Raw genomic sequence first — 25,778 nt, 5'->3', positions numbered from 1 at the left:
ATGTGATTTTTTTTTATAGTTTTACTAATTTTTTTGTTTTTTCTTACAATTTTCAAATGGAAATATGGAAAGTCAAAAGAACCAGAAACAATTTTAAGAGGTGCCTCTGTTAAAACTGAAAGTTCCACTACAGATGAGACATATGCTGTTAATGGTGTAGCTAGATTTCAAACATGTAGTCGAGTAACTTAAGTATTGAGTTGTAGCACAAAACTGCTATTAGCTATTTTAGATTTGAACCGAATACTGGTTCTACTACTGTGCAGATACCAAAGAATCCCACTTATATCTGTATTTATTTTATTCAAAGAACAAAAAACAAATGCAATTTTTGATTTTTAAACATTTTAGCATGTGTAAGCATTTTTTCTATAAAGGTTATGACAACATTTTTTGAAAACAAACGAGTTAATCTTTAAAAAACGTTTCTTATTTTTTGTTGTTTGTCAAATGGCTTATCTGTTTCAATAACAATAACAACCAATTACACACCATGGGCAAAATATAACAGTTGATTTATAGATAATATTCTTCAAACTTTATTCACATTTACTCTGTTGCAATAACAACAACATTTCGCAAATTAAGTACATGTTCTGTAAGTTTTTGTTCTGATAGCTCAAAACTTGTAGGCATTGATATTATTATTCAAATTAAACCTAAGCTCAGGAATCAACAATATATATTGTTTAAGTATTAGCGAGAATTTAAATTCATTAGCGAGTATTTAAACTTATCAGCAAGTATTAAAACTTATTAGTAAGTATTTAAACTTATTAGTAAGTATTTAAACTTATTAGTAAGTATTTAGACTTATTAGGCCACCTTTTTACAATCTATGATTATTTTTTTTATTTATTTAAATATTAGATTTAACTCATTTTTGCTTAAAAAAAAATCCATCGCTTTTTTAAAGCCAATGGTTTTAAAAAAGCCATGGATGCACATGTTCCTGCTTTGAAAATAGTATGATTTAACTTGAAGTACATTTGTATTATTTAGGTGATGCTTAATTGTTTTAACATGTTTATCTGCAAAAATATAGAGGGATGACCATTTTTAAACTGATTTTAACACACAGAACAAATTAAGTATTTAGTGTTGAAGTAAGTTTTGGCAAAAAAAAACACAAATTAAAAAAAGATAAACAAGAAATAATGATATAATTTAGAAAAAAAAAGATATAAATTAAAAAAAAAAAAAAAAAACAAGAAATTCAACCACAGAAAAATTAAAAAAGTTTATTATTAGAGCATCATTTAAAGATTGAACAAATAGTAGCAATAGCATAGGATGTTAAAAAATTAAACAAGTTGCAATAATAAAATATTTTAAAAGTTTTAAACATTAAAAAAGTTGAACAAATCACAATAAATAAATTTAGCATTTAAAAAATTAAACAAATCAAAATAATAACACAACAGTATTTACACGATAAAATAACGTGTTTGGTTCAAACGCTAAAACTAAACATTTATAAATATTCAATAAATAATCTAATGATTATGTCTACCATCAATTAAGAAAATCTAAAACCGATAAAAGATTAATTTACCTCTCCACCAGCTTTCCAAATAGCTAACTTTTTTTCATAAAAAATCAAGAAAAATCCAAACAAAGCCATAATTGCTCCATGTCCTAAATCACCAAACATGACAGAAAACAAAAAGGGAAAAGTGATGATTGTATAAAGAGCAGGATTTACTTCTTGATAGTCTGCAACACCATATGCATCAACTATGGCTTGGAAACCGTGTGTAAACTTATTTGTGCGATTAAATGTAGGAGGAACCTTTTTGGTGGCCATTCGATTAACAATTGATGGAACAGATGCTCCACTTTTCTCAGTACCTCTTTTTAAAGATGCTTGAACATCATTTAGATCTGCTACCGGTATCCAACATTCTGCAATTAAACATTTGTGAGTAACATCTACGTTAAACATGTTCATCGTGTGATAAACAGCTTTAATCTTTTTAACCTGAAAAATTTTTTTTAAATATTTAAACTCTATATGTATGTATGTGTGTGTGTCTATATATATATATATATATATATATATATATATATATATATATATATATATATATATATATATATATATATATATATATATGTATATATATATATATGTATATATATATATATATATATATATATATATATATATATATATATATATATATATGAGTAAATGTTCCAGGTAACAAAAGAAAAACTATTCAAACTAAGATGAGTAAAATATATTTATTTAAATTTTGACAAATATTTAAAAAAAAATTTTCTCTAACACAGAAGGCCTTTCATATAAAATCTTCAGCTGTGTATGAATATATACACAGCTGAAGATTTTATATGAAAGGCCTTCTGTGTTAGAGAAAATTTTTTTTAAATATTTGTCAAAATTTAAATAATAAATATATTTTACTCATCTTAGTTTGAATAGTTTTTCTTTTGTTACCTGGAACATTTACTCATATTTGTTAAAAAAATTAAACATATATATATATATATATATATATATATATATATATATATATATATATATATATATATATATATATATACACACACACACACATATATATATATATACATCAGGCCTTGTTACGAGATTTTGCTGTGTAACAAAAAAGTGTAACGCATTTCCAAGTAACTCAACTCAGCAAATACATTTTGTATTGTTGGGAGTAATATTGCATCACTAGCGTATTTTCAAGTATCGCATTGTAATTAAAGTTATTTTATTAACGTGTTAAAAATCATACAAATAGTTTTTTTCTCACACTATAACAAAAGTTACAAATAAAATCTTAGTTCTTATTTAAAAATTTTTTTTCATAAAGCGTAACATAATATTTATTTATTTCCTTATAAATTTACAGATAGTTTTTGGTTATTTTATCAACTGTTAATAAATTTTTCTTATTTATTTTGTGAACTCTTTTTAAAAGTATTTTTAAACAATAAAGAGTTTTATCAGTTACCAATAACATTCGTGATCATAGTTTATTTTCATAAATTAAATGAACAACATTAAAACTTTATGTTATTGAATCGACAATAAACTTGAAATAAAATATCTTATTAATAATATATTTACATCAAAATAAATCATGCATTTTTTAAACTATTATGACAAAAAATAATTTATATATTAAAAAAAATTTGATACAATTAATTCCTTAAGATAAAGCTTAAAACACTTCATCTTCTTTAACTAATTTTTAACAACAACAAAAAAATTATTAAACAAACTGTTTCTTTAACAAAAAAAAATCTATTAGTTTACAATTGCCGTTAAATGCTTTTACTTGCGACTTTATTTCTTTTGAATAAACGTCACAACAATATCAAAAGATTATTTAAATATTCTAAAAGTTTTTGCGTAACGCAAAACTGCTGAACGCATAGGCATATCGCCTTTTCACAAGCAAAATGCGAACTGCATAACGCTTCTTAACAAGGCCTGATATATATATATATATATATATATATGTATATATATATATATATATATATATATATATATATATATATATATATATATATATATATATATATATATACATACATATTAAAAAATATATAATATACATATTAAAAAATAGATAATATATATTAAAAAAATATAAATTCAGATCTCCATTTTTTTCTTCAAATTTTATCAAACAACAAATTTTAAAAATAACCTTTATCAACCAAGTTTTTATATTTTTTGCGACTGTTTGAAGCAAACGACCACGATGTTCTTGAGTTTCATTGATTACCTTAATAAATTTAAAAAAATACAAAAATTAGTAAAGAAACAAAATAATACAAAATTTGTTTTCTCTGCGTGCATTGCAATGCATCAAGTACACAGCTCAAAAAACTAAAATTGGAATAATCAAAGAACTTAAATATTTAAATAAAAACTAAAATTATTTAATTATCAGCTTACAGCATCCAAATCTTCAATTCTTGTCATTACACCTATTGCCATTTCTCTACGTTCACCAGGTGTTTCTGGACAAGGATACAAAGTTGCATGAAAACTAAATTTAAAAATTTAATGTTATAAATGAATGTTTTAAAAGTTAACACCTTTAAAATCTTTAGACATTAATTCATCTGAGGTTATACAAAAAGTTTTAGAGAAAAAAAATAAATCTATATCAATTTTTTTTTTTTATTATTAAAAATTGAACAAAAAAAAATAACCTTAAGAGAGAAAAAAAATCAGAAAATTTCAGGTGAAAACCAACAAAAAGCATGGAAAAAATGTTCACAATTTTTTCAATCATTAGATCATCAGATCATTTTCACTCAATAGATCATTGGTCAAATTGTTTGTTCATTTTCGCAACACACACACACACACACACACACACACACACACACACACACACACACACACACACACACACACACACACACACACACACACAAAAGAATGCTTTAACTTTATTTCAACAATATTAACACTAATCAAATCTAGAATTTTGTATGTCAAAAAGTTGACTTAATTAAATTTACTATCAAAGTATTTAGGTTGTATCCAGAAAAATTATGAAAAAAACTCCATCAGAAAATCAATTTTAAAAAGTGGTTGGGTTAAGTTTGCTTTTTTCTCCTTGTCTTCTACTATTATTTTTTATTTTTTAGACCAACTTAAACATGAATAAAATTCATTTTAAATTTCAAGAAAAAATATTGATTGTGCAGAAGATGGTATCATTAAAATATTTTGATGTGCAGAAGATGCTACCATTAAAAGTAATATTTGTCAGAGTTTTAACAACTTAAAGAAAAAAAATATTTTGTTATAAAAATTAATGATCTATTACTTGCATTCACACTAGTATAACTAATATATTTATAACCCTAAACATATTTTGGGTATATATCCACAAGTTTACAGATAGAAAAAAATTGACTAAAAAAAAAAACTATCAAAACTTGTCTAAATTTAATTCCAAAAGAAAGTATATGCCAGAATGTATTTATAATTTAATAGCATTGGAATGTAAAAAAGAATTCCCTAAAAAATTACCCTAAGTAGATTAGGTGCGAAGTTCTTCCAAAATTAAAATGTATAGATAAGTCTAAATATGTCTAAATAAGGTCTAAAATATGTCTAAAAATAAGGTCTAAAATATGTCTAAATAAGGCTTAGGACAACTACTACACAGTAGAGAATGTGCAGTTTACATCAAAGAAAAAAAAGTAAAAAATATAACTATGGTTTTAATTAAAATGGTAAAAACATAACTATGGTTTAATTTATCTAATGTCAAAGATCCAATTTATCTAATGCCAATGATCCAATATATCTAATGTTTGCACTATTAGGAGTCTAAAGATCGATTAAGTTTTTATTTGTGTAGAAATAGTGGATAGTGGCCAAAAAACTTTGAAAAGTAAGAAAAATATTTTTAATAGAAACCAAAGAAACCAAGAACAGTTTTGTTAAAAAAAGCATTATACAGCTTACATAATAATATGTAAATGAAAATTATGCATGTTCATACTAAAGATTCATACAACAAATTTATTGTTAAATTGTCAAGTCTAAATTTAAAAAAATTACCCTTCACAGATTTTCTTAACACGTATCTTTAACTGCTCTCCTTGAAAAAATACAATGAATACACATTTGTAGACCAAATCGCCAGCACTGGGATCATAAAGTCTATTTTCTATCTCCGCTTGCTTAAAAAACACATTACCACGGCAAGCTCTCCAAAGTAAACGCTCAAATGGCACTATTCTATCTCGAGTTATCACACCAGCAACAAATCTGTACAAAAATTTATAAAAAATATTTACAGTGCACAGTGGTGCAAAACCTAAAAAATGTGGCCATAATTCAAAATTTTTTGAAACTTTATAAAATGAATTTTTTTTTTTTAATGAATTATACTGCTTATATTATCTAAAGATATATAGGTTTGTTATTTTTGTTTATTAACAGGACCGCTACATGGATTATAAAGACGTCATTTTTGTAATAAATTTCCATTAATAAGGTTCAAAAGTTTTCAATGGAATTTGTTTTTATTTATTTATAAATTTCTTTTGTTTGTTTTTTAATCAGAATTTTTAAGATTACTCTAAAAAATGTTAAAAAATGCAACTTTTTGAAATTTTGAATTTGCTGTTTGTTCAAAAGACATCCTGTTCCAGCTTATCTAATACAGTCTTTATTAAGTTCAGGTTATGGTAATATCTCATCAAAAAATTCAGCTGTATATATTCATGCATTATGAATAATTTTTAGCTACTAACATGCAACCTTTTTTATGCTCTAATATTCTTAAAGTATATAATTCGTTTAAAAAGTATATAAATGCAAAAAATTTAGAAACTTTTATAAACACCAACAACATGCTGTTAGGTTAAAAAAAAATTACTTTTTTGTTTTAAATTTATACACACCTTCATATTTTTATTGTGAAATTTTGAGAAAAAGGCATTTTTTAAATGTATTTTATATATAGTGCCAAAGGGGTAAAAAAAAAATTTTTAATTTTTCTTTACTGCCAATGGTAAATGACTGTCTTAAAAAAATTCAGTTAAAGTTACTATGTTTTAAAGTTTTTATAATAATTTTGAATGACGAGTTCTTTTAATGCGCTTAGCGATTTTAACAACATTTTTTTTGAGTATTATTGGAATCATTTTATTTATTTCCATAGAAACAAATTTTCTATTTTAATCAGTTATACGAAAAAATATAACTTAAATATGATTATGGAGAAAAAACAGAAAAAATATTTTTAAATTTAAGTAAAAATAAAATTTATCAAATTATTTGTTTTTTTAAAATTATTATATTAGTTTAATAATATTAATCATAATAGTAATCAGGCTAATCAACATCACTATTTCTTAACTCTTTCTTCTTTGGTCTCTTCTTCTTTGTATGCTTCTTCCTTATCTTCGTCTGTATCACTATCTTCAACTTGTTTATTTATTTGGTTTGGTATTTTCTCGTCTTCATATTCGCCTCTTAGATCATTTTGTGTTACAACTTAATTATTTTCTAGTAATTCTACTAGTGAAAGGATTTCACTTGTGAGTTTGTGTTTATTTGCCATTGCTTTGTTACTATTATCAATTATTGTTAAAATAATGGGATCACTTATTTCCAATCATTTATTTAGCATATCTCGGTTTATCAATACGTTGCTCATTTTTCTGGAATATTTACTTCTGTATTTCTTAAACTCTTTCATTCTTTTTCAGCTGGATCTTCTGATAAAACTCCAAAAAAAACCAAGCAATCGTGGTTGATAATTATTTAACACAATTTGAATGGTGTGGACCACCAGTTTATGTACTGAAACTGGCATAAAAAATCAATTGTAGGAAAAAACATACCTTTCAAAAGTTGCTTTGCAGTAGGCTTCAAATGTAGAAAAATTGATGTTTACATTTGAGTTTATGACACTCAATATAATGTAGAGAAGCGGCAAACCAGTTTGACATCAACCCCAGTATTCTCGCTGAAAATTTGGTAATTTTAAAATGCTTTTCACGAGGTATCACTGTCATCAGTTGTGCCATTACCACCTTCTTTTAATGTCAACAATAAGACCCAAACACTTTCGAAATTCAATTTAAATGTGATGTTTTAGATCTGAAGCCAACATTTTATGGTCTTGATCATGAATTTGCCAAGTCTTAAAATTTCTTTGAAAAATTCAAAACAATAAATCCAGGTATGCAAACTTGATAGACCTAGCTGAAGACTGCTTTATTAACAGTTTTTTTTTTTTCACAAAGCATTAAGTTCATTTGCTTTAGTGTTGTCAAACAAATGTTGCACAACGCTGAAGATTTTTGACTGCATATGGCATTAGCAGCTTTGCCATCTATCATGGTAAGCACCAGATTATACATAACTCTTAGCTGAATTAACTTGTTTTGCTCATTTGGAAAGCTTACTATTGTGTCTTCTAATGATGCTATTTGATTCTGTATATACTCTTTTTCTTGTCGTAACAAATTAAAGTCTTCTTTTTTGAACTGTAGTCTAATTGGTATACAAAAATGAGAAGATGAGGGTTTTGATTTCTCTAAATTGAACTAGACATTTTTCCAGAAGACATTAATGTATTCTCAAAAGAAAGATCAAGTGGAAGAAATGTTGTCGCTAACATGTGCTTATCAGAGCTGCTATTGACCAAATAAAATTGCTTTTTGTACATACTTTGTCTAGATGCACCGTCAAAGCCCCATTTCCCACTTAGAACTAATGTTTTATCAAAAAGTTCAACCAAGTTTTTAACTTCAGATTAAACTTGATATAACTGCAGTAATTGACAACTTGTATGATTCAGCAGATCTTGCAAAGGTACCTCGCATTTTGATTCTGTAACTGTTGCATTCTTACGGTAGCATAGTTGTTTAGCTTGTAGTACTTTGCAATAGCTTGGATAAAGTACAGCATTGTGCTTCTTGGCATTGTTTTAAAGCTTTTGATAAGCATTTCTGGTCAAATCTGTTGAGATCATCAATGCAAGAGAATCCTCATGAGTCAATGATGATTTAAAATTATGCTTTAAATTGCGTTTTAAGAACTTGGTAATACTTGTTGCACTTGATGATTCTTTTTTTAAATGCATTAGGACATATCCAAATCAAGTTATCGCATTGCTTTAGCAGATGCCGATAAACTAATAAGCTAATAAGAGCTTTTCAATAGGAAGCTGATAAGAGCTTTTCAATAGGAATAGTTTTTAATAAATTATATGAAGCTCCATTATAAGTACAATGTGCTTTCTCATCCCAGCATTGTACTTTAGTTCTTTATAAAAGAAATTTGTTAAAAATATACTTATAAATATAGTCATAAAAATAGTACTTATAGATAAAAGACATTTTCAAATACTATTTATAAACAAAAAGTTAGTTGTTTAATAATAAAAAACCTCTTGTTTTTTGTTTGAGTCATCAAGATATCTCAAAATATTGATAGATGAAGAAGAATGGATAGCACTGTTTCTTGCAGCAATCAATTTGTTGATTAAAAAACCCTTGAGTAAATTGAACTCGCACTTTTTAACAGGATTTGCAATGTTTGTATTTAATCATTTTAAGTTTGTATTGGTTAATGAAAGTAAAAAGATGCATTTTGAAAATTTGATTTTCTTTTATATTATTATCATAACAAGACTTTAGTTTTTCTGTTAATAAAGTTCTGCATTTTTCAGCAATAACACACTTTTTGGTAAATTTTAAAGAATAATTTTTAGGCGAGTCAATTTTACTAACATTTTTAAAAACCAAGTAACAAAAAAAGTTCAGTTTATTAAAGTAAAAGTTGTAGAAAATTATTATTCATATTTTTTTTGTAGTGGTTTTAGGGAAAGTGAAACAAATGTGTCTAAATAAAATGAAAAATTGTTTCTATTGAAATAAAAGCGATTCAAAAACCATAAAATGTCTCAACGGTTCTCGACTTTAAAATAGTTAAAAATTATGAAAAAATATCTTTTTACCAAAAGTAAAGTTAACCAAACAAAGTGACTTAGTTATTGATATTTTTAAATTTTTTGCATTTATATACTTTTTAAATGAATTATATACTTTAAGAATATTAGAGCATAAAAAAGGTTGCATGTTAGTAGCTAAAAATTATTCATAATGCATGAATATATACAGCTGAATTTTTTGATGAGATATTACCATAACCTGAACTTAATAAAGATTGTGTTAGATAAGCTGGAACTGTGGAATAAGCTGGAATTGTGGAATAAGCTGGATGTCTTTTGAACAAACAGCAAAACCAAAATTACAAAAAGTTGCATTTTTTAACATTTTTTAGAGTAATTTTAAAAAGTTTTTTTGACTTAAATGAAGTGAAACTTAATTGATGTAGAATTTAAGATATCTTAAAAATTCTGACAAAAAAACAAAACAAAAAAAGAAACTTATAAATAAATATAAAAAAATTGAGTCAAAAACTTTTGTACTTTTTTAATGAAAATTTATTACAAAAGTGACGTCTTTATTTTTCACACCACTGTGCAGTGGTGTGAAAAATATTAGAACCGACAACTTAAAAAACATAAAACAATCATTTTGTGCAAAATAGTTTGGAAATTTTTTATATTGTTCAAATCAAAAAATTTCCATAATAAACTGTTTTTGCTTAGCCAACCTTTCAACATGTTTTAGAGTACTATTTTCAAATTATGAGCACACTTCCTTGATTTCAAAGTCATATACATTATTATTTTTGTACATTAATTAAAGTGAAATCAATGAAAATTTGCAAATTTGTTTATACTGCGAAGCTCCCTGAATGTTGATTATTTTTATATTTTAAATTGGGTTCATATCTCTTGAACTATTTTGACCGTTGACAAGGCCATATGATATATGTTCTGGATCAAAAATGTAGCAAACAATTTGAATTAGTAAATTAAACTTTTTAAAGATCTAGGTTACATATGAGAAAGCAAAGAGGAACAAAAATGTGTGCAATAAAATAATGTGATTTAACTAGATTTGCTCTGAACAGGAGTTTTTGTTAAGCCTGAACAGGAGTTTTTGTTAAGAAATGTTGATAGTCTTTATCCTACTAGGGATATTTGGCTTTTAATTATTAGCAGTGGCTACTTGCTTGGTCCCAAAAAAATGAAACCTGATTGGATAAAATAACAATTTACACAACTATTAGAAACATTAATATTATTTTGCTCAAATTTGTTTTAAATTTAATTTCTTTTTTCTTGCACAAACCAGTCAAAATATTTAGCATATGTTATTATTATTATTATTATTATTATTATTTTTAAACATCTTCGCTTCCAAAAAGGCAGCAAGCAACCACTAATTAAAGTTGGAAATTACTGGAAGAGAAAAGTTGAAGATTGTAGAGCAACATAACGAATGACAGACGACTTAAAGGATTGCAAATTATATGAATCAGGTAAGCAAGATGAAGAAAGCGAATTCCAAAGAGCTAATGTTTGAGGAAAAAAACTAGACGAATAAGAGTTTTTGGAGCACTTAGGAACAGTCACAGAAAAAGGATGAGACTTAATTGAATGACGAGTAACACAAGAATGAATTTTAGTAGATGGCACAAGAGACACTAGCTCTTTAGAGCATTGCCCATTATAGTATTTGTAGAAAAGAGAAAGAGAAGCAACATTACGATGATGTGATAATGGTTGGAGGTTGGCTGCAAGAGCAGGTTCAACTATGTTTACAATGCGTTTTTGCACCTTGTCTAAAAGAGAAAGAGCATCATTAGAAGAACCGCCCCAGATATGGCAACAGTATTCCATGCAAGGTCGGATTTGAGATTTAGAGAGATAGAGAATAGAATCTAAAGTAAGAAAGTGCTAAGCTCAATAAAAAGATGCAACCTTAGCAGATGCTAATTTTGCAACAGATTTGAAATATGGTTTCAAGAAAGATTGGAAGTAAGAGTTAATCCTAGAAGATGAAGAGTGGATGACTCATCCAGTACATCACCATTCATAAATATAGGAAGATATAAATTATTGTGATAACGATTGGCTGAAAAAAATTGAGTTTTATCTGTATTGAAGTTTACCAGCAACTGTGAGCCCCATGCTGTAGTAGAAGTGAGATCCTTTTCAAGCTCAAATGCCTCCTCCAAGCAATCAGAGAGTGTTGGCTTCTTATCACGACAAGAATAAATGGTAGTATCATCAGCAAACAATGCTTAGATATGAGAATATCTGGAAGATTGTTAATGTAAATTAAAAAGAGTATAGGGCCAAGGATAGAACCTTGAGGAAACCCTAAAGTTACAGAAAAAGAAGAAGAGTGCTGTTGATCGAGGACAACTTTTATACTATGATTGGAAAGGAAGGATTCAATAATCTTAAAGATGTTGCCAGATACACCATAAGAAGAAAGTTTATGGTAAAGACCAGCATGCCAAACTTTATCACAAGCTTTTGAAATATCAAGAGCATTGGCCTTAACCTCTTCACCTTTATCTAACGCACGATAAAACCTATCGATTATTACTGTTAGCAAATCAGCTGTAGAACGAGAAGATTGAAATCATTATTGATGGTTAGAAAGTAAGTTATTAGATTCAAGATGAGAAATTAAGTGTTTGTTAATTAAAGATTCAAAAACCTTGCTTATGATAGGAAGAAGACGAATGGGACGGTAGTTAGACAAATCAGATCGCTCTTTAGAACTTTTGAAGATAAGGATAACAGATGCCTTTTTCCAGCAGGTTGGAAAGCAAGACTCTGATAAGCACTTGTTGAATAGTTTTGAGAGTATAGACGACAGCTCCTGAGAACACTTCTGCAAGACAATAACAGGTATGTTGTCCTGGCCACAAGCTGTAGAAGCGTCTAGGCAGGAAATCACTTTAGATACAGATGCTGGAGTGATATGAATGTCAAGCAATGGATCAACCTGTTTGTTGGCAATATCAGGTAGAAAGCAACTAGTGGAATCAAGAGATGATATTGATGAAAAGTTTTTAGCAAACAATTCAGCTTTGTCTTTAGGTGAGGTGACAAAGTCTGAACCATACAAGAGAGGTGGAATTATAGATTTTCCCTTATTATTAATACTATTAAAGATTCTCCAGAAGTCACGAGAGCCAAATTTTTGAGATGAGATGCAAGATTTTATGACCTGAGAATAGCGGGCTTTGGCATTAGACAAAACCTTTTTACAATGGTTTCTAGCAGTAATAAACAGACATCTGTTCTCTGGAGAAATGTTTTGCTGATAGATATGGAACTAATGGTTTTAATTGGAAATTGCAGCAGCACAATGTGAGGAAAACCATGGAGGAGAGTGAGGCCTGACCTGGAACCGTCATGAGGAAACAAAAGATTCCATGCCAGCCTGAATCCCCGAAGTTATGTAAGAAGCACATTTATGACCATTGTGCCACATTTCCATCACAATCTGAGCATTTTAGGATCATTTTCAGCTGTATAAAGTGTTTGGGGTTGGTATGAATTACTTATTAACTGCCAACTACTTTTTTTTGTCTATCTTTACCTAAAAAAATACATTAGGATTTATAGGGCTTTGGCTTGATCTTTTAAACTTTTGCTTAAACTAGGGCAGAGAAATTGAGCTCATAAAGCTGTATGTGTAGTATTACAGAGTATCTTATGTTCAAAATAAAATAAAATGCAAAAAGTGTCTTTATGCTGCTTAGTATACACATACTTTCTCACAAACATTACTAGTACATATAATATACATAGTAACATGTCAAAATAGCTACCAAACCATACTGAAAACTCATTTAAATATCAAAATTCTTTTGCACTCTCCAAAAGTAACTTATAACATAACAAAGTTTTTTTTTTACTTGTATCTATTAAAAAAAACTAAATGCCATGCTTTAAATTGAGAAACCATTAACATTTGTAGATTCTAACATTTTTCACACCACTGTACACTAAAACTATATTAAAGCAATAACAAAAGTAACAAGTTATTAAAAAATTTAAAAATCTCAAGAAGTTAAATAGAAAAAATGTAAGATAACAATACACTACAGTTTGGACTTAAAGTCATGTTAAATCTTTATAGTTAAAATGAGAAAGCTAAATATAATCGATTAAGTCTTGCTTAATTGATATGTTTCAATTGAAAATCTTTGTTGATGAGAAAATAATAAAATGATAATATTCAAATGTAATAGCTGGGTAGATACTAAACATTTAAATATTTACAAAAAAGTAAAACGGGCCAATAATTTTTTTTTTTTCATTTTTAAACAACAGCATTTTGTTTGTATGAATTAGGTACTACACCTTCATGGATTAATTTGTTAAATAATAAAGTAAATGGATTAGAAAAATTATTTAAACATTCCTTTAACACAATGGGATGAATTCCATCTGGTCCAACTTTTTTTGGGTTTGAAACATGCATGATATTAGAAACTTTAGTTTAGATTCAGAAAATTAATAAAAGTATTATGGTAGTGGTGTAGTGGTAAAGTGTTTGCCTTATAAGCAAGAAATTCTGAGTTTAATCTCCCCAGTAATACCATGCTTAACTTGTTTCTCCACGCAGCGACCTTGTTCGTCAAAGTTTGTGTTTCGGAGTTATAGAGATGTGAGAGGGTTGTAATCACAATTAATGAGCTTCCTTGATTGTAGTGGCCTTCTCAACCTTAGGGAGGTGAATTAGCAGAGGCTTAAGTTTGTTGGCTAAAGCAGGTCTTACTATATTCACAATTCATTTTTAAAATTGTTTAAATAAGAAATGACATCAACACAAGAACTAGCACTAACTAACTAGAACTAACTAGAAATCAAATATTTAACAAAATTCCATACTAAGACAACAACAATCCATAAAAAAAAAACAATATTCCATACAAGGACAACAATATTCCATACAGAACAAAAAAGAGATTTAAAGAGAATGGAATCAGGAATAAGAAAATGGTAACTTTGAAATGGGTTGTACACAGTTTCCATGAGAGGTCCGTGGTGAAAGATAATCCAAGAAGACATAAAATAAAAGAATCAGTAAGAGTAATGCCATTCATTAATATAGGGATATCAACAATATTTCATTACATATTATCAAAAAGTAAGCAACTGGGTTGCTTGTTTTCACTGCCTGCTTTTAGCAATCAAATAACTATAATTTTTGTCAATACTGGAGGATGTAGTCATTTTATCAGCAAAAAAAGCCACTTAAGAGGTAATTCTCTTAAGTGGCTTTTTTTGCACTTAAGTGGCTTTTTTCAGTCTTGGTAACCTTGTGGTTACCAAGACTGCATAGGCTGCATTTGATGGAAGTGCGTTCCATGCATTTACCATGCGTTTAGTGAAGAAATGCTTCCTCTCTTTTCAATTTTTGACTACTTGTTTAGGTAATTGCCAATTGTGACCTTGTAGCCAGTAACTCTTGATGTAATATTGATATATAAATATTGATGGAGCATACACCTGTTGTACGACAAATTCTATATTGTGAACGATTTTAAATTGCTAAATTAAATCACCTTGATTTCTTCTTTCTTCAAGAATTGTAAGTCCAAGGAAACAGAGCCTTTCCTCATATGACTTATGCTTGATTTCTGTGAAAAAAGCTTTTTCGAGAGAGCTTAATACGCAATTGGCTCTTGCTGCTGCCGCTTATACTTGATATATATCAAAAGCAATAGTCAAACCATTCACAATCATAATGGTTGACAAGTTATCAGTTAAATTAAAGAATTGAACATCTTCTGCCTTATTGTTGGGAGAGATAATGAGATCAGACTCATGTATGAGAAATGGAATGTTAGGTTTTGTTTATGACTTAAAAAACTTTGTTTACACTTAAAAATTTGCCAAAAGCCTCTAAAACTTGTTAACATAAAATATGACATTTAGCAACACTTCTTTGCATCTCTCTCTCTTTTTTTTTTTTGCAATAATAAAAAGATGATTGTTCACAAGAGTTGCGCTTGTGAAAAAAATGAAAGAAACGAATATGATTAAAAATAGTAGCAGCACAAAGAAAAAACCTGGAGACAAGAAAAACCTGCATCAGAGACAAGACACAAATCAATGAGCAAGGGTAATTAATTAGTGTTCTTTGAAATACTAGTCGAAAAAGTTAGCAATATAAATAAGTCAATATTTTGAGGTTTATTGCCATATGGGTGGGTGGTACTATAACCAAGCAGTTCATATGGGTGAACGGTACTTGAACCAAGCAGTTCATATGGGTCATGGTACTATAACCAAGCAGTTCATATGGGTGAACGGTACTAGAACCAAGAAGTTCATATGAGTCAGATCAAAAGATAAATGAGCCAAATACATAATAAGTCTCAAAAAAAAAAAAAAAAAGTAGATTTGGCTAAAGTGACAACTTAAGCAATAACCTAGGCAGTTGCCAGTCTTTCAGCATATATAAAGTGATAGCTGAATTTACTCATGACCAATACTGATATTGCCATTTAGAAAAGTTTTTAAAATTATTAAATCATTCTTTTAAACTGTTTCAAACACTTTTTATTTAGTAACTTCTAAACCACTAAGTTCAATTCTTGATTATGTGCTATTTCTCATTAATATTAACAATCTTCCTCATAATCTTGAATTTAAAGTGGTTTTATTTGTTAATGATACAACTACTTACTCCAGTCTTGACAAAAAGTAATTATTTTTTGGTTGCTTAGAAATAGCTGATCTGCAATGTGATTTTTTCTGTAAGAGCTTGGGGCTAGGCAGGGGCTATTCTAAACGATTTTCAACAGATTTGAATGTATCTGAAGTCCTTTTTTTTATTATTACTATTTTTTATATGGCAAATATTGTCATGAAAAATGTCAATATACAGCAATGTTTCTGCTAAATTTCCTTACAGCAGGTGCCAGCATAGTAAACGACTGGGGTTGATATTTGACCGGAGCCAGCACCGGGTTTGATGCTGCGGCAGGGTCAGATTTGTGACTAGGGCTGCATAACCATTTATACTTCCTAAAGTGTTTTTTTTTAATTCAAAATTCATGTTATACTTTGTATATATATGCATATATAAACATCATTATGATCAACATGATCATCATTATCATTATTACCACCACCACCATCATCATCATCATCATCATCATCATCATCATCATCATCATCATCATCATCATCATCATCATCATCATCATCATCATCATCATCATCATCATCATCATCATCATCATCATCATCATCATCATCTTCTTTTCTTTTGGCAAATGCTACACCATATAAATACTAAAGTTTTTATAAATATGAAAGGATATTGTATGCCAGCATCTAAATAAATAGCAAACATATATGTTCATGTCCATAATATGTATGCATAAAGCGCATCTCAGAAGCTTTTATTCTTTCTGGACAAAAATTTGGAGCTTTTATTCCTACTCTTCAATTTTTAGTCAAACTTCATTCTACTCCATATTTTTCACCATTTTGAGCAGTTGCTTTATTAATTTTACCTTTTTTACAAGAACATTTCTCTTAAGAACAAATGTCCTTTTATTATTCCAATAGCCAATGTAAAAAGTTCCCGTCTGATGTTAAGCTCTGTTATTCTCAGTTTACTAAATCTTGTATTTTATATCAGATGTTAGGCTCTAGAGACTTTTGGTTAGTCTTCAACAATGTCATTAACTAAAGTAAGTCTAACATTTAACCTTATTAACTATATAATATTTAATAATATTTAATTTTTAAAAAGTGTCAACTCTATTTGTTGACAACTCAACTTTATACTCTGGTCTTGACAAAAAAATCTTCGCTTAAAACAAGCAGCTGATTTTTAATCTGATCTCTCTTCTGTAACAGCCTAAGGCTTACAGTGGTTTACAGATTTAAATTCTGGACTTAAAATCTGCAATTTTTGTTAGACAACAAAACTCATTTATTTACTGAAAAAAAATATCGCAATAATGTTGGAATTCCTATATTGATGAGTAACAACCCTCTTACTCTCAGACAAAGTCTAAAAGCACTAAATGTAAATGTAATGCCGTCATGGTGTAGTGGTAGAGCGCTCGCGCCATAAGCAAGAGGTACTAATTCGATCCCCACCATGTCCCTGGTAGTAACGCGCTCAACTTGTTTCTTTGCGCAGCTACCTTAGTTGTCAAGGTTTGTGTTTCGGAGTTATATAGTTGAGAGAGGGCTATAACCACAATTAAGTAGCCTCCTTGTCTGTAGTGGTGTTTTCAGCCTTAGAGAGGTGAATTAACATTTTAAAAAAAATTATTAATTAGACCTGCTTTATCTGCCAAGCTTGAGCCACTCCTTTATTATTGTAAGGTTGCATTTCTTTCTTTTTTCTACAAATACAATCATGGTCAATGTTCAAACAAGCTATTATCTCTATTACGATAAACCATAACTCATTCTTGCTTGTTTTTTATTCAACAAGTTGCATCCTTTTACTGTATCTGTCCCTGCATGCTATAAAAACTTTTATTAGTCCAGTTTTTTTTTCCTTGCACATCAAAAAAACCTTATAACTATTAGCCATCTTCATGTTTTTTTTTTATATACAACCTACAACTTTTCAAGTCTTTAGTTAACCGTTTCCTAGTATTTTTACTTAATCTCTATTTTAAAGTAACTCATAACTTAATAGTGGTTGCTTGCAATCTTGTTGGACGTAAATTAGAGTTTGAAAATATATAATTATATGCCAGTTCTTAATAAATAGTAAATGTAAGCATAAAACTACAATATATAAAGTATTAAAATTACAATATATAAAGTATTAAAATTTTTTTTCTAGTCCCGGCTATCAACCCCAACTAAATATGGTGAAATAACTAAACAAAATTTAAACCTCATTGGAATATTCAACAAGCATATCAAACTGTCAACTTTAAATATTACATTTTTCAAAAAACAAAGCTCTATTTGGAAAAGAAATGAGGCTTCATCTCGAAGAAAAAACTCATTGAAATACTTTATCTTACTGATAAAAAATGTGCAATTTGAAACAGGTAAAATTTAAATCAGATTTAGATTTATTTGATAATACAGACTCAAATATTCTTTATCAGATAATACAGAAATGTCAAAAAAGATATACTAGCATAGATAAAGCCTAACATTAGGTCTAAGAAATACATTTTTTATAGATCTTTTAAACGTATTAGACGTTTTTTATATGCTTAAAAGACGTCTTTTTTAGACTGAATGTTTGCTGGGAACTATTAAAACTAGCTATTGAGAAGATGAGAAGATTTTAAAAAAAGTTACTGTTGACAAACTATTAGAATTTATTTTTGAGAAACTCTTATTAATTAGTGAAATTAGTAAGATGTTGATGGATGTTTTTAAGATTCGGTGAGTGTTGGAATGCTGATCTTGTGAACTTATAATGCAGCATTAAGAACTCTACCATATAACAAATTAGAGCTGCGATAAATTTTGATTTCAACTTCTTGATAAACTTTGTTCCAAACAAAACTCAGTTGTTTAATGATAATAATTATTGAAATGTTCATATTACTATATTGATAAACAGTTTACCTCTTCTAAGATTATATTTGCTTACTGATCTCTTGTGAAAACTATATATCCAATTCATTAAAAACATCTTTTATGCAGGCTTCATGGTTTTATACTTTCCTGACTCATACAATTTACAGTTTATTTAAAGACTTTTTTCAACTGTTTAATTTTGCTTGTTGTTAACTCCTAACTTATTGTTTTAAAAGTTATTTTTTTACCAGTATTTTTTTGAAGGGAAATTTCTCTGAAACTTTATATCTAAACTAATTAGATATCATTATTTAATTAATTCATTGGCGAACCAAAAAATTATATAAAAAGCTAGAAACAGATAAATTATTATAATGAATTAATTTTAAAATTTTTACAACTTAGATTTAAACTATTAAAATTTTTTAATCTTTATATTTTAGTGACATTATCTTTTTTTTTGCAGACATTTTTGTGACAAAAAAGCCACTAAATTAATTTTAAGGAACCTTTTTAATTCAAAATCTAATTCCTCTGTTCAAATTTTCCTGCTCAAAATTTGTTAAATGTAAATAAACCTTGAATGAGAACATTTTTGAAAAAAGAACACAAATAATAAAAAAACAACAAGAAAATACATTTTAAAACATCCTCTTGGCAAAAAATCAAAAAAAAAAAAAACATTCAAAATTTTTATTTTTAAATAAAAAATATGAATTGAATATTTATTTTTTAGCAACATTGTTATTTTAAAGTCTCAATTATGTTCAAATGTAAAAATTAAAATGCTGCATTATATGCTTCTTTAACTTTCAAGATATTTTGACAAATAAATGTCAAAACATATGTACACATTTTGGCACTGTGCACAGTTTGGCATTGTTAAATTGATCCTGGAAATAGGATTAATTCAAGCATAATGCATTACACAAATACTTTATAAAAAGTTATTATTAATTATAACCCCAAAATGTAAAACTAGATAATAATTTTTCCTTTTGTCTTACTTACCCCAGCTGTCCACCAGCAGTAGCATCAGTTTCTATTCTTGATATTGTTTCTGCAGAACTTTCCTAAGTTATTTGTTTAAAAAAAAGAAAAGAAAAAAAAACAATAAAAAAAAACAAACAATATTTGGCTGTTTACATAACACAATTCATACAAAATTCATAATAATAACAAGAGAATATAAAACTTTTATGTTTGCCATTGGGTTAAGCAAACAGCCAAACATTATGTTTGATTTAATGTGCAAAGCTGGCTGACTTACCCAAGGCGACCTGTTTGAGATGACAAGATATAATCAATATCAGCAAGCAATGACATTTCCTCAGCAGTGGGTTGTGATGTGTCACCAATGTGCTCCTGCATAACATGTTCAGCCTGAAGTGGAGATTATATGATGTGCTTATGGTTTAATAATTAATAATTAGTGTTACTGTCTGTTGATTTAATATTTAAAGTATTAGTATTAGTTTATGTTTTATTAGTAATTGTTTATGTTTTTGCTTTGTCATCAATTTAAAAAAACTTTTTAATGTAAGTCTACGAAGATGCATGTTGTTTTTAAGTGGGATCAATTTTAGCGTCCCAAAAAGGATTTTGTCTTTAAATCACTATACTTTTCCGGATCTCTGGTATACAGAATTTTGAAAAATGTTTAGGGACTTATGGAACACATTAGGAAAAAAAAATCATGTTGATAAATAAAGTCTTAGAACCTATTACTCTACCCACCAAGTTTGTTGCTGCTATTTTAAAAAAGTACTCAGGCTCAAAATTGATAGTTATATGCCCTGTTTGGTTTTCTTAAAGTAATCCATAACTCTATCAACATTTTTAGAGCTCCTGGACACCAAAGAACACTACAAGTAGTAATTTTGAAACTTTTAAAATCAAAACTTAATAATACTAAAGTATACTTTATGTGCAATCTATTTTAAGATCAAATTAAAGTATACCTAATACGCAATCTATTTAAAGATCATCTTGAAGTATACTTTATGTGCAATTTATTTTAGGATCAAGTTAAGGTTTGATCTTTTAAAATCATATAGTTAATCTATAACAAAACTTTAAGAAAGGTTTTTACCTAAAAGAGCAAATTAATGTGATATCATAACTGCACCACAAAAAAATCAAATTTTCTCGATAACAACTAATCAAGTTATTATTAAGATTTAATAAATAATTATTTAGTTTTTAAAGTTTTTACAAGAAATTGACAATTTCTTAATTTTCTAGAGGCAGGAACATTTTCTAATTAGTTTAAATTTAAAAACATTTTTATTTTATTAAATATTTCAAAATATTTATTTTATAAATAAACAGTAGAAAATAAGTTTTTAGTTTATTAAACTTACCAACACAAATTATTTATTGAAATATTGAAAAAAAATAGTTCAACTATTTTATTTCTTCGCCATCTTGTTTTCATTTTTAAGCCTTATGTTATGATTCTGCATAATTATATATTTATGCATAAACTATTTTTTACTAAATTCTAAAAATACATTATGACTTTTACTTTTTAGATTTCAGTAGAGCAACTTATTTTTAACAAATAATAATTTTTAAATTAATTATCTTATTATATATATAACTATATATATATATATATATATATATACATACATACATACATACATACATACATACATACATACATACATACATACATACATACATACATACATACATACATACATACATACATACATACATATATATATATATATATATATATATATATATATATATATATATATATATATATATATATATATATATAATAAGATATAATAAGATATATACTAACCTTATACTAATTTGTAATACCTTATACTAATTTGTAAGGTACTTATATTTGAATTATTTCTTAAATAAAGAAATCACAAATAGAAGGGTGCTGCAAAATTTTCATAAAAAGAAAAAATTTAAAAAGAAACTTATACTAGAAGAAGCCACACAAAAAAAGTGTGCACTTCTATAAAAATCACAAGATCGTTAAAATTAGGATTTTTACAGGATTCTTTTACAGAAAAATGAGAACGCCTGTCAAATCATTATTCTGTATCTTAAAAATTTTAAATTTTAACATTTTTTCTTCTATGTTTTTATTAATAATTAATTTCAACTAACAACAGTATTAATAATAAATATTGACAAATTTAATCTTACTTGCTTAACTTAGTTTTATATAGATGTGGATGCAAGGTAATCTTGTTATATTTTGCTAACAGTTTATATTTTAACTAACAGTAGCCACAGAGCACTGTGGAAGTGTAGTAACTTTTTCAAACAAGCCATTTTTTATGATTTAAAAATTTTTCATTCTTAAAAAAATTATAACAACAATATTATTTAAAAATTAAATTTTTTTTTTTAATTTTTATGTTATTATAATTTTTCTTATAGAATAAAAAAAAAAGAAAATTAAAATACAAAAATTTAATTTAACTTTTTATCAATATTTTTTTTGATGTCACACATGTAATGCAATAATTTGTTTTTGTAAGTTTAACTCTGAACTTATTTTCTAAGGTTTATTTAACATATGAACACAACTTGTTTCAGCACTTGAGGACCCCTTAAAGGCTTTAAATTAATATCTTAACAACATGACATGCCCTGCTTCTGGCCAAAGTTTTCAATATTATTATTACTACTACAACTACGACTACTATTATCATTTTTATTACTATTGTTATTGTTGTTGTTATTATTCTTATTATCATTATTATTATTATTTTATTATTATTATTATTATTATTATTATTGTTATTGTTATTATTACTATTATTATTAGTGTTATCAGAGTTACTATTGTTTTATAATATTCTATAAAATATTTTTTTATTAATATTGGAAACTTTGTATGTTTATTGTTATACAATTAGATGTTCTTATTTTAAAAATTAATACTTTAAAATGTTTAGAAAATGTTGTTAACAACTTGATGAACTATTATTCTTTTAAAATAAATTTAAATAGACACAGAAATATAGAAGTAATGGAGCTAAAATAATGGAATAACCTCAACAATTCTGAGACAATATTGCCAATATTGACAATATTATGAGTGCTTGCACCAACCTTAGTTTAACAAATAACAGTAAATCAGTAAAAAGTGCATTCAAATGTTATGTCAAATGAATCTGCAAAGCGTTAAAATTAAATATTTTGAAAATTTACCTCATCAAAAAATACATGAGTCTTTCTAAGAATATGTTTTAACTCAGTAAGCTCTAATGAACTTCTTATGAGAGCATCATGGTTTGAGTTTGAGTCTTTCATCTCATTTTCTAGTTGTTCAAACTGAGCCTAAAAAAAACAATGCAAATTTACAAGTGAGTTTATAAAAAAACTTTTTATTAAAAAAAAAATATATATATAAGAAAACAGAGAGGATACTCAAAAGAAAATATGGCAATTTTTTATTTAGTGGTTTTTCCCCACAAGATGGAAAAAGCCATAACAGTAAAATAATTACTTATAATTATTACATATAATTAGAACATTCATATCTTTAGCGAAATAGACATAAAAATGAAAAATAAATAGTTATAGATTTTAATTACTCAAGTAATATAACAACAATAAGAATAAAGTTTAAAACTCAATTTAATAAAGACACACAAAAAATCAAAAATAAAGTTTAAACATAAAAATGAATGACTTTGTTAACTAACAACTTTTAAAATTTTAAAATTAACTTTTTTCTTTCCTTCTTTTATTTTTCTGATCATGACTCATTTAACTTTCATAAAAATGATGATAACAAAAAAAAGTTACTTTAATTTATTTTAGTTTTAATCTATGTCTTACTATTAAAGTATTTTAATATTACTGTATAATCGTTCAAAAAATTCTAGTGAATATATATTTTTAATAAAACCATACTTTTAACATTATGGGTTATTTAATAAAAGCAGTGCAAAGCAATTTATACACCATTATATGATACACTTATAACAGTTTTTACTTTGAAAGATTTAGTGAAACTTCTAAATCCTTTTTACCAATGAATGGTGCAATCTGGTTAGTATTATAACAATTTATAGATGTGCTACAGAAATATTATATGACCACGCATATAATATTTCATTTCGAGGGTTTGAACACAGCTTTAAACATTTCAAAAATACGCTGAATATAAATAATTTTTAGAAATAAACAACATCAAAACTTTTATCTAATGTTTATGTTAATGTTTCAACTAATGTTTTTATATTAGTGAAATACTTTTAAAGTTTTAAATAAAGTAACAAATTAAAAATAATTTTTTGTTTAAAGTATTAATGAAAGTTGTATATAATTTTTTTATTATTTATATTAAATAAGTTATAAAAGTATGCTTTCTTTATTGAACAATTAAGAATAATTAAAGTTAATTCACTCAAAAAGACTTTGTTGAGAAAATTTACAAATGTTTTTAAAAGCCATTATAATTTAATAAATTTGTTCTAAACAAATGTTTTTATATTATTGAAATGCTTTTAAATAAAGTAAAAAAATTGCTCCTAATAGCATTTTTTTATAACTTAACTAAGACTACGTTTCTGACAAAAGAAAAAAGCAACTTTATCTTTCCATCAGAATGGAAATGATTTTGTTATTTTTTCTTTTGTAATACTACAAAGAGTTTATAGGAACCTTTTTTTGTTTACTTCATTTATCTAACAAAGCATTTCAAAAATATAATTATTTGTCTTTTATTATGTATTACTTTCTACAAATAAATGTATGTTTAAAAAATGTGCCTATACAAAGCATGAAACACTTTTAAAAAGAGTTAAACTATTATTTTGTTTGTTTATGCGACACAATGGTCGCAAAAAGTGACCAACGGAGCCGTCCAGTTACGTAGACCTGGGAGATGTGAAAATAAAAACAGATTGTAGATGGTGTCATTGAATAAAAAATAAAAATCATAAGAAAATATAAAATGTGTGGCAAGACTTTTGTGAAGTAGAAAAACGAAGAATATATGATAAGGGGGTATGGGGAGGAACAACTAACGCTCTAGTCACTCTGAGTGTTGAACATATGCAACAAAGAACAAATATTTGATATACTGATTTTAGAGACTGTTGATGTCTACAGGTGTAATGGTGTAGTGCATTAGTATGTACCGTTTGGTCGTCTTGTATGGTCTCGTTATGTTTTCGTTCACTTTCAAATCGGGTGAATAGAAAGCTAAACACACTCACTCCTTGCGCTTATGGGCTAGCACATCAGAGCCAGACGTAAGACCTACAAAATGGATTTCAATTGATCGAATGCACACATTAGTCACCATAGGCCACAAGCCATCGCTCTTAGTCAAAAGAGCTACTGCCCCGTGCTGGTGTGGAATGATGTGCTATGGAGTGAGATTTTAGATCCGAGCACATAGTCAGCGAGCGCTGATCCGACGTGCATTGTGGAGCTTCCGAATGAACGTGTGCGTGAGTGTTAGCATAGCCATTAGGTTATTGAGCGCTGTAACCACATCCAGCGGGATAGCCTAATGTCCGTTTTGTCGTTGTAGTGTACATTGGAAGAAGTCGGGGTTCACCAGCCACAAAGAATAAATTTGTTTGTTTATGCGACACAATGGTCGCAAAAAGTGACCAACGGAGCCGTCCAGTCACGTAGATCTGGGAGATGTGAAAATAGAAGTAGATTGTAGATGATGTCATTGGGTGAGAATCATAAATGAATGTAAAGACTATTTTGTAGGAGGAAGAAAATTTTAGGACTCAGGGATTAGGTGAACAATAACTCACGCTCTAGTCATACTAAACAAATGATAAAACAATGGTCTATGAGTAAACAAGTCAATATCGATCCGCTGGT

General features: G+C 27.3%; 1 protein-coding gene across 2 annotated transcripts in view; it reads right to left on the bottom strand.

The window, feature by feature from the left end:
* LOC100209321 (V-type proton ATPase 116 kDa subunit a 1) overlaps nt 1–25,778 on the bottom strand; it is a 94,720-nt gene that overhangs the window by 55,028 nt on the left and 13,914 nt on the right. The window contains exons 5-10 of one of the 2 annotated variants that reach the window (XM_065809857.1): nt 23,133–23,261; nt 20,209–20,321; nt 5,573–5,782; nt 3,944–4,037; nt 3,693–3,770; nt 1,556–1,981 (exon numbers count right to left, since the gene is read on the bottom strand). In XM_065809857.1, the coding sequence (XP_065665929.1) occupies nt 1,556–1,981; nt 3,693–3,770; nt 3,944–4,037; nt 5,573–5,782; nt 20,209–20,321; nt 23,133–23,261 (1,050 nt within the window). Of the gene's footprint in view, nt 1–1,555; nt 1,982–3,692; nt 3,771–3,943; nt 4,038–5,572; nt 5,783–19,949; nt 20,012–20,208; nt 20,322–23,132; nt 23,262–25,778 lie in introns of both variants that reach the window. The other variant, XM_065809858.1, reaches the window with a different exon arrangement.

This window comes from Hydra vulgaris, chromosome 11 (assembly GCF_038396675.1).
Source record: "Hydra vulgaris chromosome 11, alternate assembly HydraT2T_AEP".
In the NCBI taxonomy this organism is placed as follows: domain Eukaryota; kingdom Metazoa; phylum Cnidaria; class Hydrozoa; order Anthoathecata; family Hydridae; genus Hydra; species Hydra vulgaris.
The sequence above is the reverse complement of the archived record's forward strand: the minus strand, read 5'-3'. Positions and strand labels throughout refer to the sequence as shown.